The 18,226-nt window shown below is 39.8% G+C and overlaps 1 protein-coding gene across 2 annotated transcripts; it reads left to right on the top strand.

Annotated features, from left to right (window-relative positions):
* The first annotated feature begins 8,968 nt into the window (after positions 1-8,968).
* KCNV1 (potassium voltage-gated channel modifier subfamily V member 1) lies at positions 8,969-17,289 on the top strand. Of its 2 annotated transcripts, none has more exons than XM_060035240.1 (4): positions 8,969-9,111; positions 9,328-10,728; positions 11,569-12,098; positions 15,402-17,289. In XM_060035240.1, exons 2-4 carry the CDS (start codon positions 10,262-10,264, stop codon positions 15,911-15,913), a joined length of 1,509 nt encoding a protein of 502 aa, XP_059891223.1. In that variant the 5' UTR covers positions 8,969-9,111; positions 9,328-10,261; the 3' UTR covers positions 15,914-17,289. The 2 variants fall into 2 exon arrangements, with proteins under 2 accessions (XP_059891223.1, XP_059891225.1); XM_060035242.1 differs by having other exon boundaries at positions 8,970-9,111; positions 10,251-10,728.
* Positions 17,290-18,226: the final 937 nt, after the last annotated feature.

Below are 18,226 nucleotides of genomic sequence, written 5' to 3'. Positions count from 1 at the left end.
CCCCTAGGATTTTATGGGACCTTTTTAGTGGTCCTTGAATTAAAAAATTATTTTCTTAATAACAAGACAATATTTGTATTTCCCACTGCATTTATATTTGCACTAATGGTATAAAAGCAACAGGTGCACTTATGTTTTTAGCGCACCTCAGAGTGGTGGAACCAAACTGTACTAGTTGTCTTCATAGTCTTCACACATTTGCGGGGATGGGGGGAAGACGGTTTTACTTAACAATATCCTGGATGAGCAATAATAAAAGTTATAAATTTTATTAAAATATTAATTGTATTCAATCTCATCGCTTGGGTACCTGTCTTTTTCATGTTTTATTTGACTAAATGGGAAGTGAACTGAAGCTTTCTGCAGCCTGCTTCAGTACCATGGACATCTCAAGGACAAGCACTTGGGTAATTATTTTGAGTTACAAGCTGAACTAGCCATTTTTTTTCTCATGAATCCCCGTGTTTACTTGAAAATCTGACTGATAGACAAATTGGTTATTCAGATGTTTGTGAATAATTTCTTAAAAATGAATGAATGGATCCTGCTACTATCAAGGAAATCTGACAATATTTGTTACAGATTATAAAATATGAGCTTACAGGGCTTCCCTGGTGGTGCAGTGGTTGAGAGTCCGCCTGCCGATACAGGGGACACGGGTTCCTGCCCTGGTCTGGGAAGATCCCACATGCCACGGAGCGGCTAGGTCCGTGAGCCATGGCCCCTGAGCCTGCGCGTCTGGAGCCTGTGCTCCACAACGGGAGAGGCCACAACAGTGAGAGGCTCGCGTACCGTAAAAAAAAAAAAAAAAAAAAAAATATATGAGCTTACAAGCAAAAATCACAATTTTGGAAAGCTTACTTGTACCATCATAAGTTTGATAACTTCCCTATACTTAAAAAAAATTTCTGATGAAATTGGTGTGATATTAACAAAAGAGATTTTTTATGTTGTTTAACTAAATGTTTTACTTTTGGGAGATATACAAAACTAAGAAAACAACATTTTCTAAATGAACAATGCAGGACATAACAAAGTCATGCATGGATTAAAAAAATCCATTCCAAGGGCAATATAGACCAATGGGTTTTAATATAACTGACTATGAAAAGCTCCTCGACACAGTTTCAGATTCCACTTTGGAACTAACCTGTTAAGTTTTAGTGTAGCACAGAAGAATATACAAAATTATATGTAAAAGCTATTAAATGCCCCACTTTTTTCCAACTACCTATCTGACACTGGATTTTCTTCATTAACTTCAACAAAAATTTCAAATTGCAACAGTTTGAATGCAGAAGCAGATATGAAAATTTGGCCATCTTTTATTAAGCCAGATATGAAAAATTGTAAAACGCTGTCTTTATTCTCACTAATTATGTTGTTTTGAAAAATATCCTTATTATCAAAAAAGCGTGTTCTTTTGTTAACACATATTGGGCTTGAGACTGTTTTTTTAAATTGATTTAATAAATATTTTTAAATTTTTCTGTTTTAATTTCAACATGATAAATGTCAATAGATATAACCCATATCACCAAGAGATGTCTGCGGTCCTCAATAATTTTTAAGAGTGTAGAGGGGTCCCAAAACTGCTGCCTTGAAGCATGGGTCAGCCACCTTCCATCACAGCTATATTTGAAAACCTGGAACTTTGAAAACAAATATTTTAATAGTGTCCCTTATCTAGTACTTATATAAGTGATCACCACCAATTCATTGGAGAGAGGCCCATTCACTCTGTGACTCTTACTGCCCCAGGGACAGATTCTCAATCAAATCAGAGATTAAAGTAGATCATCATTTCTCCAGTGATCTTGGCTCCAACTGCAGGTGAAGTTTTTTTGCCCACGTTCACAACATTGAAAGAGGCCACGTGCTCATCTATCAGGGTCTTATTCAAGCCCCTATCTGTACCTATTCAAGCAAATACATCAAAACTTGCTCTTTATTTTACTTTTAGTCACTCAATAAAAATTTTACACAGACCTTTGTTGCCAGTTGGTAATGCTATTAACACAACAAAAATGAAACAAGCCAAAAATTAACTGCACATAAAGTCTTTTTTTAATTTATGCTGAAAGATATTTGTGATATTTTCCTATTTATTGAGCAATATCAAATGAGGAAACAATTCTAGTATATTTTTAGCTTAATTTTTTTAAAACTTAAATTTAAATACTTGTTCTACAGACATATGTAAACATATCTCATCCATAAAACTGCTTAGTATTCTCAAAGCTTCCATATAATCAGTAATTATCTATCTGATTTTTTGATAAGTTTCTGCTACCAAAAGCAAAACATATGTGGCCTAGCATCATGTAAATATTGAATGTATATTGCTAACTTAATGTTTTCCCAAATTAATCTTAAAATTCCTATTTGTTTTATTTTTCTTCTTTTACAAATTCTTTGAGACTTATTTTCATTTAAAATATCATATAGGGCTTCCCTGGTGGCGCAGTAGTTAAGAGTCCGCCTGCCGATGCAGGGGACGCAGGTTCGTGCCCCGGTCTGGGAGGATCCCACATGCCGCGGAGCGGCTGGGCCCGTGAGCCATAGCCGCTGAGCCTGCGCGTCCAGAGCCTGTGCTCCACAATGGGAGAGGCCACAACAGTAAGAGGCCCGCGTACCGCAAAAAAATAATAATAATAAAATAAATAAAGTATCATATAAGTGGTACTGAACTGGATATTTCTCACTGCTGCCATGAAAATAAAACAGTCCTGGTTACTAAACTGGATAAATTTGACTTCACAGAATTTTTTTAAAAAAGCAGGCCCAGGACAAGTTTGCTATGCTTTGACTTCCCATGTGGTTTAGATTTCCCAGAAAGCTGTTTGTGGGAGAACTAGGAGGCCAGGTCTATAATTGAGCTGTCAATCAGATGAAATGGTGTAAGAAGATGCCATATGGCTCACTGATATTTTTCATGTTGAAAAAAATAACAAATTTTTGTATGCAGGTCCCACCAATATAATTGCACTGTGTGGAGAAAATATACTCTGGAATATATGCAGCGATGCAGGACTCTTTTTTCAAATCAATCAAATTAATTTATACTGATTAAAAACCCATTTTTCTATTCTTTTGAACCAGCAAAAAAAGTATAAGCAGATCATAGAGTTAAGGGTAAAAAGCAGTGATTTTTTTTTAACTCAAACAGTATTGTGTTTATCCCATTTGTGTGCAATGGATTTCATGTATAAAATATTTATTTAAATTAATGTTGTTCTATGTGCTTAAACTGAGATTAGAATAATAGGTATTCTATACAGCATTGCAATCCAGTTAACAAAACTACTTTGGCACAGATTTCAGCATATGTGTCCTAAAAAATTACTTCATATTTTCTTTAATTAGATCATGTTTAAAATGCCATGAGGATGCTATTTAAAGGAACTACACTATATAAGTAAGAACCACTTCGAAAGAAAAATTGTCTTTCCCCTTACTTATCTCTACTATTCTCCTTATATTGCTTCTGATTGTTCACTACTTTCCTTGTTAAGAGTAATAATAATGTGGTGCTTCCCTGGTGGCGCAGTGGTTGAGAGTCTGCCTGCCGATGCAGGGGACACGAGTTCGTGCCCCCGTCTGGGAAGATCCCACATGCCGCGGAGCGGCTGGTCCCGTGAGCCATGGTCGCTGAGCCTGCGCGTCCGGAGCCTGTGCTCCGCAATGGGAGAGGCCACAACAGTGAGGGGCCCGCATACCGCAAAAAAAAAGAGTAATAATAATGTGATCCACTGACATAGAAATCATTGTAAACTTTCCTTACTCTTAGTTTTTCATGTGTGTGTATTCACATACATAATATATATGACGTATATAATATACAATATATATATTCTATCTGTATATACATACGAACATCTCCCCTGAAGCTGAGAAAATTACATTTCTAAAATATTTACTGAGTGAAAAATTTTTGAATTTTGAGTTGATTCCAGGAAAATCAAGAAAATACAACATAAAAAACTTTATAACACGTATGGGTTTCAAAGATTACCTGTCTTCCAACTACAGGATGGAATTCAAGTTTATTGAGTTCCTTGATAATGAAAGAAAGCACTAAATAGAATAAGTATAAGCCTAAATACAATTTTACTTCTAATATTAATAAATTGCATATACTCGATGAGAAACAGTTTTTAATGGTCTGTATGACTCTACCTCTCTGTCATCGTAAGGTAATTCAATAGAGCTGGGTAAAAAGGCTTTAAAAAAGAAAATATGATTTTCAAATTCAATATTAGGTTCACTTAACAGTGTACAGAACATGATGAGCAGAGCACTTGCCTTGCTTTTGCTCCAGTGCTTTTAAATCTTGTTTATAAAGTTTAATTTCAGTGTAATTATAGGAGTTAATCCAGTGAACAATAAGTGCCTGATTCTACATATTTTCTTGGTAATTCAGGAAAAATGTGACTATATCTTTTGCATATCATAAGGGCACAGTGAGAATCACTTAATGACAAATCCAGTTGACTATCAACTTTATGATGGTTACAAGAAAGATCCAATTTACTAAAATGTGAAATCACAGGCAATGTGTTGGTCATGGTATATGAAGTATGGTCATCGCTCAATTATTTGAAGCATAGAATAGAAATTTTCTCCGTATAAAATTATTTTTAAAGAGAAGAGCATTTCTAACAGTGATTTCTCATCATCACATTATTTTCATATTAATGCCCTTTGAAGGCTTTGAATCAAACGAATGTGTTCAAGCTTATATTGACTATCAGTATAACACTTGAGAAGTTATTAAAATGCTGTGATCCTGTAAATTAAGGATGATAATAATAATCTCCTCATAGGGTTCTGTGAATTATAAATGAAATGAGACTAAACACTTAACATGACACTTATCACACAGTAAGTGCTCAGTAAGGGGGATTAGAAAAATATTCCTGCAACATTTTGATAATAATAAAAGTGACAACAAGAATAATGACACTGCATTAAACACTTACATGGATTATCTCATTTAATTTTAAAACAACAACATAAGGTAAGTACTACTGTCACTCCTACTTTACAGATGAGGAAAATGAGACGTAGAAGTTTCAAGAAACGTGTTGAGGTCACACAGCTAATAAAAGACAGAGTAGAGGTTGAATAAGTAAAGGTAGCATCTATTATTATCATATTACTATCTCATCACCATCATCAACCCATCCTGTGATCTCTGTAGCAGACTAGGCTATAAAAATGAGTTCTTGGGTACTTCCAAAGACAATTGCCTCCCCTTGGAAGGAATCCAGAACAAGCCCACATTAAGCTAAATTCTGCATTAGAGTGGGCTGTTATACAGTTGGGAGGATTTATTCCAAGCACCTAGAAGGCACATGAAAGATGAATAGATAGAATTTGTCAGATTTTCCTTTACCTTTAAACATATTCCAATGCAGTGAAAAGAAAGAAGATAAAGTCATTTTGTCCTTACACAAAGGCATTTTGAACATCATTACAATTAACTCATCTGGTTGTCAGTCCCTAGGTAATGAAACACAGAGTCAAAGATAGGCAGGCACACCTCGCATGAAATATGGTCTGCATTGTTAATGAATGATAAATTAAAGGGGTTCTAGTGTGAGTCTACAGTGATGTGGTTGAAAATGAAATGGTTGAAAATGAAAATGTAGAGTTTACTCAAGTTGAAGTCTATAAATTGCTTTATTCAAAATTTTTCAGTCATTATACGTCCCCTGTCTATTTAATTATTAAAAATAAATGTAAAGTTGCAGTATTGGGGATATAAATTAATAAGAAATGTACATTTTCCTTTAAAAATATTTCAATAACTTATAATCATATATGTAAAATCATTTTAAAACTTTCAAATAAAAGATGAGAATTAATAATTTCACAGAAACATATTATATTATTTAAATAAATCACAGAATAACGGAATACAATAATAATATAAATACATTTTCATTACTTTTTTAAAAACCTGAATAAAATGGTCTAGGTTTTTAATAATAGAAATTTTGAACGTGCTTCAAATGACTTTTAACTTTTACTTTCATAATTGTCTGCGTTAGAGTCAATTTAAGGTATCGTGATTTTTCTTTTAATCCAATTTAAAAACACGACTGTTAAGAATGCATGCTGTTCATTAATAAATTTGGAAATATTCATAAAAATTGGAAGAATTAAAAATACAAGTTGTACCTGGGGATTCAACATTCCTATCAATATTTTGAAGACCTGATAAAGCCAAACACCAGTAGCGCACTTCATCACAAGACTGTTAATGGAAAATCACCTGAATATAACATCTGATGACTAGGGAAATATCCACAAAGCCATTAGGTTGTCGAGTTTTCCTGTCTCAGTACTGTGCTACCTCCTACATGACAATCACATTCCTCCCATGCTAAGTAGGAATGAGATGGAAAGCAAGACCTCCCCATCCCCAACTACTTATCAGCAATTCTTCTTTCATTTCTTGACATACTTCAGGGTATATCGCAGGTCAAGATCAGGGACCAGGAAGGATTCCCTCTGCATGGATTTATTTCCCCCCTAATTTGTCATATGTTTTTCAGTGGGCTCTCTGACTCAAACCTGGACAATCAATGAGTGAGCAGAGACAACAGATTAAAGGGAACAGGACAGGGAAGAAGGCCGGGATTTTTGCTACCCAAGAGACTGTATTTTAAAATAGGTCATTTGTGTTTGTATACTCCCAGTTAACTAGTAACCATCTTTCTAGTTATAATTATTGTTTTGTTTTGTTTTTTGGCTGCGTTGGGTCTTCGTTGCTGCACACAGGCTTTCTCTAGGTGAGACAGTAGTTGCCTCGAGCGGGGGCTACTCTTCGTTGTGGTGCCCGGGTTTCCCATTGCGTTGCTTCTCTTGTTGTGGAGCATGGGCTCTAGGCGTGAGAGCTTCAGTAGTTGTGGCATGTGGGTTCTAGAGCACAGGTTCAGTAGTTGTGGCGCAGGGCTTAGTTGCTCCATAGCATGTGGGATCTTCCTGAACCAGGGTTCGAACCCGTGTCCCCTGCACTGGCAGGCAGATTCTTAACCACTGCACCACCAGTGAAATCCCTAGTTATAATTACTTTAATTAGTGGAAACTGTTTTAATCAAATTGAATGTCAATTGAAAATTTTAGGTTCTTAGCAGTTGAGATGAAATCTGGAGTCAGAAAGACCCCAGTTTCGGTCCCTTAATATACTCCCCTTCACATATTCACTATACAACTGGGAAAGTTCCTTAGTGCCTGTGCACCTCTGAGTTGAGATTTGTGGCTAAGGATAACAATACTTACTTCATGGGATCATTGTGAGAATTCAGATGCTTAGCTTGAGCCTTACACTTCAAGAGTGGTTATTGTTACAATTACTTCTACAGGACACCACTAATTACAACTGATTCCAGGGTCCTGGTGGCAGCGTAGGAGACCTGCAAGCCTCAGTCACCATTTGCTAACCTCTGGTCACCTGTCCAAGATCTCCCTTCTCACCCAAATCTGTCATTCTCCTCTGAAAGTTTTCCTCCTTCCTCACAATAATCTGTAAAGCTAGGGGAGACTTTACTGCTAATCATTTGATTCAAGTTATTCACACTAAAGGATGAATAAGGCTTAAAAGAACTTTTGGCTTTTTTCAACGCCCAATATATAAGTGAAATATTGGAGAAATTTTTCTATGTAAGGGAAAATCTTCACTACCTTAAAAAAATTAATTTCACAGTACTCATACATAACGATGAACTACTTACTAGGATGATTTTTAACTCCATATTTTCTGCATGGAAGAGTTCTTTATAGAGGCAAAAGTTAACCAGGAGGATAGCCGTCCAAAGAGCCACAACTGATAAATACTGTATACTGTTTTATAAATTTCACTGAAGTTGTTCTTTTATTCTCACAGGAAAATGTTAGTTCCATAAGGACAGGGATCTTGTCTGGTTTTTTTCATGGAGCCATCTGAAGCACCTAAAATAGTGCCTGGTACATAGTGGATGCGCAACAAGCATTTGTGGAAAGATTAGAGAAAATACATCATTAAACTCCTGCCCTTCTTTAGAAAGCTGCAAAAGTAAGTAAATAAATACAACCACACTTTGGTTTACTTAAAGATCACACAAAAATGATACGTCCCAAGCACTGTGTTTATGGGGCCAGCCTCTGACAATTAGTCCTGGGTTTTAATCTGGAATGTGTGACCCTAAGTAAATCACATAATTTCTCTCTGCCTCAGTCTTCCCTTCTGTAAATCAAGTATACTTCTACCTCATAGTATTGTTATTATGATTAAATAAGGTACTGAATGAGTAAAGGGCTTACAAAAATTTCCTGGCATAAAGTAAGCACCCAGTAAAGGTTAGGTGTTTTTTATTAAAACCTGAAATTTTACTAAGGAAGGCGTTGAGGCCCTTGAAGTAAATGCCAGCTAGAGCTTCCACAGCCAGTTGACAAAGCCAGAACTAAACAACTATGTTTCAGGTCAATCTGCCTGCTTTACCTCTTTATATATACTTTCTAAAACTACTTACAAGGAAAAAAAGGAGCTAAGTGCGGTGCACTCATTCTTGCAAAGACTTCTGAAAAATACAGGATTCCCAGACGCTTTCTGGAAATAATGAGGACAACCCTGAACCGTGCCACACAAAGCAGTTAACATAACTGCCCTAACCCTGAGTTTCGCAGATTTATACAACTGGAAAATTTTGTTCTTGAGCATTTGTGAGCGCACAGATTCCGGGAAACGAGAATCTAATATAGTAATCCTTGAAGCGCCTTCAGGATGAATGTAAGATTCAGTCACTGAGCGCCTCACTTCCTCCTCCGGTCTCACCTCCCTCCGCTCCCCGCTCTCCTCACAGCTGGCGCTGGGAACCGCCGAGGGCTGGGAGCGTGCGCGGGCGGGGGCGGCCACCCTCCGCCGCAGCCTAGGGGCCGGAGCCGGGAGGCTCGTGGCGAAGAGGCGAGGCTAGACAACCAGCGCGGGCGAGGAGCTCAGCCGCGAGCACAGCCCTCTTCCCGGACCTGTGAAGTCAGACTCACGTGTAAATCGCGAGGATCAAATCGAGGCTACGCAGCCAGCTGCGCCCACTGAGCGCACCCCAGATGTGCCCGGAGCAGCAGGTGAGTCACCCTGCCCTCCTCCTCGCTCCCGCCCCGTGTCCAACAGGTTGGCCGGGGCGCGACTCCCAGGGGCCCCGTGGATGCACTTCTAGCCTCACCTGGGCACAGCGCTCGGCTTCTCCCTTTACCGAGTCGTCGTTACTATTTAAACTCCTGCCCCAGCCCACGCCTGTTCTAGTCCTTGTCTTTTTGCCTTCCCTTCTCCTAAAATGACAGCTCTGCTGTGTACCGAAGAATGCCCCCAGAACACCTGCTCTCCGGGAAACTTGTAGCGACAGAAAAGCCTAAACCGAAGGGCGCAAAGTGCCTCAACACGTGACGGGAGCTGGCAATGGTGACCCCTAGTTCTCAGTGACTCACTGGGACTTAATCGAAAGTCATCATTAATTGTCCTCGTTTCTCAACCAGGAGGTCAAAAATTAGGGGAGGAGGGAGAATAAAACGAAGCGTGAGTGACAGACTAGAATGAGAGTGGATGCGAGCAAATGACTCGAACCCTGCACCCAGGTCACCCTCCCCCACGTGCGCGCATCCCCAGCGACCACTCCCTGGGAGGCCTATGAAACTGCGCAGCAAAAGCAGAGAGAGGAATATATATCCTGAAGTTGGAAAAGACTCAGACCCGGTTACCACTTCCTTTGCCTTCTGAACTTTTCGTTTTGGTCTCCTGCAGGCGGGAGTGAGTCTTGCCCTTCCCCTTGCTTGCATTCCTCCAAGATTCGTCGTGCCCTCCTCCACTGTAGACCTCCCTCCCCCTTCCCCTCCCCTCCCGCTCCAACCCCCAAGCAGGGAGGCCTTCAACCCATACACCTCCCGGGCTGGAGATCTCAATTACAAAGCTGGGGAGGGGGTACTGAGTCCGGGAAGGACCACGGCGACCGGCAGTGTGCCCTGCGGATGTCCTCGGCTTGGTCCACACCTGAGCAGCTCCCTGGGCGCGACCCCTCCGCTCCTCCCAGACCCGGCGCTCAGACACTTGTGCGCTGCTACGGCGCACTCGCAGCGCCCTAGCGGCGAGAGGGAGAACGAGCACAGGCGGGTGGAGAGAGTAAGGGTTCGGGGGTGGGAGGAACCCACCTCGGGAGCCCGGGAAATCCCGGACGTGCCACCGCCCCCAACTTTGTGGCGCCCTCCGGCAGCGGCGGCAAGGATGGAGCTGCCTCCCCGCGGCCGGGCGTCGCCGGACTCGCCGCTGGACAGCGCCTCCCTGACCTCGCTGGACTCCAGCGTCTTCTGCAGCGAGGGCGAAGGGGAGCCCCTGGCGCTCGGGGACAGCTTCACGGTCAACGTGGGCGGCAGCCGCTTTGTGCTCTCGCAGCAGGCTCTGTCCTGCTTCCCACACACGCGCCTTGGCAAGCTGGCCGTGGTGGTGGCCTCGTGCCGGCGCCCCGGGGCCCTGACCGCCGTGCCCAGCCCCCTGGAGCTCTGTGACGACGCCAACCCCGTGGACAACGAGTACTTCTTCGACCGGAGCTCGCAAGCATTCCGCTATGTCCTGCACTACTATCGCACCGGCCGCCTGCACGTCATGGAGCAGCTGTGCGCGCTCTCCTTCCTCCAGGAGATCCAGTACTGGGGCATCGACGAGCTCAGCATTGACTCCTGCTGCAGGGACAGGTACCCTCGAGGCGCTTGGTGGCTGGGCGGGGCAGCGGGCGCGGTGGAGAGAGGGCGGCAGAGGGAAAGATTTGAGGCTTTACACAAGCCTCGCTCAAGCCAGGTTTAAGAATACCTGTGCCCACTTCGGAGCTAGAAGGTGGGGTGGCAGTGGAGGCCGGAAAGTGTCAAAGCCAACTTCTGATTGGAAGTTTCTGAACCTTCTCCTTTTTCCAGTATGCTAATTCATTTATAAGTCAAGAGAGGTCAGGCCTGCAATAAATATTTGGTGGTTAAATAAATGAGTCCGAAATCTTATGCTCCAAAAAATGCATGTATAGGGATGTAGGTTTCAGTGGAGAGCGTTATTGTTTATCAAACCTAGGACACTAACTTTTAAAACTTGGACAAGAACTGCTTTAAATACAGAAGGCAGAAAGTTGGTTCTTTGACTGTGGATGATTGTGGGACTTTGGTGATCTATTATTTTGCTATTGCTTTGCTATTACTACCATTTCTTCATGAATACCTTTCCATTAGCCACCTTAAAAAAAATTACATATCGCAAACTTCTGTTCCTGTTACCAGAAAAAATGGGTGATAAAATGCTTTAATCTAAAGTAGCTTTGCGATGTATAAATTCTTTTGTATAAACTTCTACCATGAAAGTGCCATTTTAAAAACAATAATCCTAAATGAGAACATTTGAGTACTGTGGGAAGAAAGCCTGGGTAAAATATGAATGAACATTTTCTGCATTTTCCTGAAATAAAAAGCATGACTTCACTGCCAAGTTTAATTCTCTTTACTTCTGTATTTTAAAAAAAGTTAGACTAATCACCAAGTTGTCTTCTCTAAAAGATACTTCAGAAGAAAGGAGCTGAGTGAAACTTTAGACTTTAAGAAGGACACAGAAGACCAGGAAAGTCAACATGAGAGCGAACAGGACTTCTCACAAGGACCTTGCCCCACCGTCCGCCAGAAGCTCTGGAACATCCTAGAGAAACCGGGGTCTTCCACAGCTGCCCGAATCTTTGGGGTCATATCCATCATCTTCGTGGCGGTGTCCATCGTCAACATGGCTCTGATGTCAGCCGAGTTAAGTTGGCTGGACCTGCAGCTGCTGGAAATCCTGGAGTACGTGTGCATTAGCTGGTTCACCGGGGAGTTTGTCCTGCGCTTCCTGTGCGTGCGGGACAGGTGCCGCTTCCTGAGAAAGGTGCCAAACATCATAGACCTCCTAGCCATCTTGCCCTTCTACATCACTCTTCTGGTAGAGAGCCTGAGTGGGAGCCAGACTACACAGGAGCTGGAAAACGTGGGGCGCATCGTCCAGGTTTTGAGGCTGCTTAGGGCTCTGCGCATGCTCAAACTGGGCAGGCATTCCACAGGTATTCAGTTTTCATTGATGCCTTTTAATTTGCCATTGTTTTTAAGCATTAGTGCTTTGACCATGGTCCAAGGGAAACGACTCTTGACTCCAAATTGATACTCAAAACTACCAACTCCTATATTTCACCCAATTATGATCTCCAGAAAGGTACTGAAAAGCAAAACCTTGAGGTTGTTATCACAGGTATAGAGGACAAGCTGCCTCTCACACAATTCCTCTCCTTAAGACATTTGAGAAACAATTTAACCATACGTTAACTTTATTTTAACCCAGGTGCCCAGAAGATGTACGAAAATTAAAGATACTGTGTTTCTGGAAGGTTCTACATAAAATATGCATAAACAGCACATAAAAAGATATGCACAGATTATATGTGATATATAGGAACGTAAGCCAGTTTCTTTTCTGTGTCCAAGGAAGTATCACATGTGTTCCTTGGGAGAAGAGAAAGTCCTCCAGGGCCTTCTCTGGCTATGCAGAAAGAGAGATGACTGGGCACTGGTGGCCCTCCCATGATTTTTGAAGAAACAATGGAAATTTTGCTTTGGAAGAAAGCAAAAGACACTAATTAAATGCTTTGTCTAGTATCTGAGAATTTTCTTGTCCCTAATTGGGGAGGCACAAGAGAGATGGTAACGGGAATTCCTTAGCTGTTTGTATGTATCATAAAGCCTTGAAGATCTAAAGAACACTCTCCCTAGAAAAATCTCTACACAACACACACACACACACACACACACACACACACACACACACACACAATTATATGTGAAAATTTTAGGCAATGTCAGAGGAAATCACACAAATCCATTAAAGATGATGCTTGCATCCCCAAGGGCAATGATTTTCAGTGGCCGGCCCAGCCGGCTGTTAGATGTTCTGGAGCACATATGTTACCTTATGTTAGACTTTAATGAAAATAAGAATCCCTTGAAAACCTTGTTAACATGCAAATTCTGAGCCCCAATCCCCGAGAGTCAGATTTTAGTTTGGGGGGTTGGATCCAGAAGCATATATTTTAACAAGTTAGTTTTGATGTAGGTGGTCTTGAACCACACTTTAAGAGACACTGGAGTAGGATGCCATATTCATACGATACATATAAATATAAATAATTTGACTAGAGAGTCCTATTCCCACCTATTTCCCTAGATATATGCCTGACTGGTCACCTAAAAGGAGTTGATGGTAGTTGTCTCTCCCTATAAATATAGGGAGGAATTAACCTCAGATATGTTTTGTCCCACACATCTCTGAGGAAACTACGATTTCTCCTAATATAGTTTTAGTAGTGTATTCTCCTAGCTAGTCTCATATACCAGGGATTTGATAACGGGGTTTCCAACAACTTTTAGAAGTACCACTCTTTGTTTTCTGACACACATAATGGGATGCTTTCTTCTAGTATTTATAAACTCTTCACAGGATTCAATTTAAAAACACCCAGTAAAGAATACATTTTTTTCCCAAAAGAAAGGAAAAAGAAAATAATGTCAATGTTTCCACAATGTCACCTCTTCAAAGGTTTTGTCAGTTCTAAGGCAAGTAGAAGGATTAATAAAGCCTTAATTTATTGAAAAGATATGAACAGTTGCATAAATATTTGACAGTTTTATCTAAAGCATTACATTTAGCAAAATATAGACATAGATCACATATTCCCCTATGTATTAACTATAAATAAAAATTGAGAAGTATTATAGAATAATGGTTAGGAGGACAATGGGTGGGCCAGACAGCCTAATTTTAAGTCTTTGGTATGTAACTTTGTACTAGATATGCTACCTTTCTGTGTCTCAATCTGCTCACCTGTAGAATGGCATAAGTATAACATCTATCTCATATTATTTTTTAGGATTATCTGAGTTAATTGATGTAACATGCAGAAATTCAGGCCACTTTGTTTCTTTACAAAATGAAATGTTTAGAATGTTGAAATGAAAACAACCTTCCCAAACACTATGCATTTCTTCGTATGTTGTCAATATATTTCAGAAATGCAATTTAATACAGACATATCAAGGCCAGTATTCTAAAGGTATTCTTTAAATGTCTTTTGAAGTTAAACCTCAAAGTTATATTCATTGGTATTTTAAAATAGCTGGTTAATAGTTCAAGAACATCTGAAAATTTCAAGAACAAAATTCAAAATAATGAGAGCACAAATAGTATTTTAACATATTTAAAATAGTCTCCAGTGAGTGAATAAAAATTTAAAAGTGATTCCAAGAGGCACTGCTCTGGACTTCTGAGACCGTATCATTGTGACATCATGTTAATACGACTTCGAAATGTGGATAAACTTTAATCAGTATCTCTCTAGAGTTGGAAAGATACCTTATTCAAATCACGATCCTGTAATGGGCTCCTCTTACTATCCTGAGGGTTTAGTCTCGTCAGAGGTGGGATTGGACTCTCCTGGGTCTGTCTTGCAGAATCCTCAGAATTAGCAATGGGAAATTCACCTATGCCTCATAGTGAGTGAATTCCCTAGTGGCTCCAGTCCCCTGTACCTTTTCACAATGGAGGAATAGTCTGTATTCAGGTCTATCTCCCGACAGGAAAGGAGAAATTCTATGTATTCAAGGGAGATAGTTTCCTATAGCTTTGGTATTAAGGACAAAAATTTCAATGGCTTCCATGGGAGTGCAGGAACCCCTCCTGCTACACCTCTGAGAATGTCCTCGCATGTACATTTGATGTTCTTATGTCAATTTTGTCACTGATTCCTAACTTGTTTCTGCTGCTTCACTTCATTTTCATCTTTTACTTCCTCTGACTTTCAGATAATGATGCCCCTAATTGTATTAAACTTTATCAGGAAGGTGAGAAAAACAGACACATAAAATATAAGGAGACAACATAAAACTTCATTAGAAAAGTGTGCTAAGGTGAGGCACTGAAATGCAGACCTGACCAAGAGAGCCCTCCACGTGCAATGCTGCAAAGTTTCCCATTGGATAAAGTACAAACTCCTATCAAACGTCCCCTGCCTGCCCTCCAACTCATCTCTCACCTTTCTTTTGTATAAATTGTAGGTTTTTAATAAATGATAAGTGAGTGAATGAATCTATTTATATTTTTCTATCCTTCTCAATCTGGCCCCATCAACTAGACTAAGAACTTCCTGAAGATTATAATTTATATCTATATATCCCCAGAACATTGCCCAATGCTGGAGCCATATTAAATGTGAAATGCATGTGTGTGGGTGGGTAGCAGAGAAGGAGAAGGGAAGGGAGGGAAGGACGAAGGAAGAGAGGAGGGGTGCCCATGACTGACACCAATTGTTCTGTTACAGGCTTACGCTCACTTGGAATGACAATCACCCAGTGTTACGAAGAAGTTGGCCTGCTGCTCCTATTTCTGTCTGTAGGAATCTCTATATTTTCAACTGTGGAATATTTTGCTGAGCAGAGCATTCCCGACACAACCTTCACAAGTGTCCCTTGTGCATGGTGGTGGGCCACAACGTCCATGACTACCGTGGGATATGGGGACATCAGACCAGACACCACCACGGGCAAAATCGTGGCCTTCATGTGTATCTTATCGGGAATCCTTGTCTTGGCCTTGCCCATTGCTATTATTAACGACCGCTTCTCTGCTTGCTACTTCACCTTAAAGCTCAAGGAAGCAGCTGTTAGACAGCGTGAGGCTCTGAAGAAACTTACCAAGAATATAGCCACTGACTCATATATCAGTGTTAACTTGAGAGATGTCTATGCCCGGAGTATCATGGAGATGCTTCGATTAAAAGGCAGAGAAAGAGCAAGTACTAGGAGCAGTGGAGGAGATGATTTCTGGTTTTGAATTCACTTTCAGTTTATTTACAAAAGCCTGTGTAATACTAACTTGATTGATAAAGCCTTGATATGGATGTCTGTACACTGCTGATGAGTCTCTGTTGAGTACCACCTGTGTTCATTTGGTTCATACGTTGCTTGATCTACTAGAATAGTTCACATCCCCCAAAACAGCAACACTTCGTTTTTTCACATTTGAGTCTCAAAAATATCCATTTAACGCAACCAGGCCAATATACACATGTCTGAATTGTCAAATACCAAATAATATTGCAGTGCATACAACAAAGTTAAATGTTTTACGCATCACTAATTTTTAGAATCTTTTGCACCACTAATTCTAAAAGACGGGAGTTAAACTGCATAGCCCAGAGAAAAGATAAGTGAGCATTTAAGAACACACTGGACAACTTTGCCATTTAAAGATACTCTCCAAGTAAATAAATCCCTCCTTTCTCCATCAGTTAAAACTGTTGAATATAACAATTCTCTTTTCAAGAGAAAAGCCTGATTTGATGGTCATAGACTGAGTCCCTATCTTTCCTCTGGTGCAGATGACCGATCACAAATGGACTGAGCTCTGTATTCCATCATTACGGTTGGAGGTAGAAACCCAAAACTGCTTAGACTGCGGTAGAAGATTGCTACCCAAAGGCTTCGAGAGTTGTGCATCTTCATCCTCCCCACTGAGTGCATATGTGCAGTATAAAGGCGGTATCTCTTAGTATTCCATGGAAACTAGATGGTCTTTAAAAAATCTCTTTATTGATGTAGTGTTCAAGTTATGTCCTTAAAATCATGACTTTGTAAGTAAAGGTGAAGTAGTGAACATCCTAAATGTATATACACTGAAATTATTAAGTAGTCTTATTTCATAATATGAGAATGATATGTTGAATGATACCACTGGGTGAACTTGACGATCTTTTATTTGTTAACAAAAAATATTATGGATAGCTTTCTGACTGTTGGGGTAAATAGCAAATGTTCAAACTTTACACGCATTTTGACAGTCATTCATGATAATAATAAAATTTCTAGTCAGTTTGTTATATAATTAAAGCCAATAGCTCTACCTAAGCCTAAGAATTAGTTTATGATTTCCAATATTCCAGTAAATGAGGTTTTTAAAACTAAGAATAATTCAGATTTATCACTTTCATACCTGCCTTCTTAATGGGTATAACAGTGTCCCCAATGGGATAAAAATTGTTTCTTGGTGGGGGGACAAAAATATCTTACTCTTTTTATTCATAAAATAAATATACATGCAATACATAAACAGATATAGAGTATATCTATGGTATTAAATTTTCATGGGATGGGAAAGTAGAAAAAAAGAGCCCCTTTCCAGAGTTGCGCTATGATAAGAAATAAACATTGAGAAAGACAAATTTAATATATGTACCATATTTTATTAAATCTATTTAAGATACCCTATTATATTATGAACTACAAAGAAGGAAAGGAGGAAGAGAGGAAAGACAAAATAAAAAGAAAGAAAAGGAAAGAAAGAACAAAAGAAAGTCCAATCAATTGTAAGATGCCATTGATTGTAAAATGTGTCCAGATTTTGGACATGTAAAAATTTAAAACATGCATCTTAAAATCAATGAAATATCATATACACTACCTCTAGTTTTCTGGTATGCATGCTTAACTTCTAAAAACATCTTCATTGATAACATGAGTTTTAGATTGTATGCTAAAATCCTTTAATCCTCTTGGCTTGTTTCTACTTCTCCCAAATATTATGAAAGAGTTAAGAGATATGTGTAGTAGTAAATATTTTCCATCTTACACAGTTCCCAGGTGCTAGAGTATGGCACAGGGCCACTTGTCCTAATATAAATATGCCATCCACAATCTGAAGGGGAAATAGAGATTAGACACAGAAGGCAAACTTATCCTGACTTATCTAGAACTCCCTCCAGTAAGAGTTACTCTGATCCAGGACTGTGCTCTGTATTCATCATGTTTTATGTCACTGTATCCTCAAAATATTCCTATTATATAATTACTATCGCTATACTCTTCTAGTTATATAGTTCATATATTTATCCATGCAACAAATATTTATTCAGGACCCATTTGTATGCTGGGCACTACAGATTCTTTGTTAAATCAGACCAAGCCCTATTCTCTTGTATTTAACACTCTATTCAAGGCTGTGAGGGGAACACAGACAACAAAGCTGAGGCACAAGAAGATGAAGTAACTTGGCCCAAATTCACACAGCCCATGCATGAGTGACAGAATCAGAGAATGAGTCCCAATCGGCTGGACCCTGAAACTGATACTCCTAAAAGGCATATGACAG

This window comes from Delphinus delphis, chromosome 17 (genome assembly GCF_949987515.2).
Source record: "Delphinus delphis chromosome 17, mDelDel1.2, whole genome shotgun sequence".
Lineage (NCBI taxonomy): Eukaryota > Metazoa > Chordata > Mammalia > Artiodactyla > Delphinidae > Delphinus > Delphinus delphis.
The sequence above is the reverse complement of the archived record's forward strand: the minus strand, read 5'-3'. Positions and strand labels throughout refer to the sequence as shown.

Coding starts and splice junctions, on each gene's coding strand:
- KCNV1 (XM_060035240.1), top strand. CDS start 10,262: ATGGAGCTGCCTCCCCGCGGCCGGGCGTCGCCGGACTCGCCGCTGGAC. Junction 10,729..11,568: donor GACTCCTGCTGCAGGGACAG/GTACCCTCGAGG, acceptor CTTCTCTAAAAG/ATACTTCAGAAGAAAGGAGC. Junction 12,099..15,401: donor ACTGGGCAGGCATTCCACAG/GTATTCAGTTTT, acceptor GTTCTGTTACAG/GCTTACGCTCACTTGGAATG.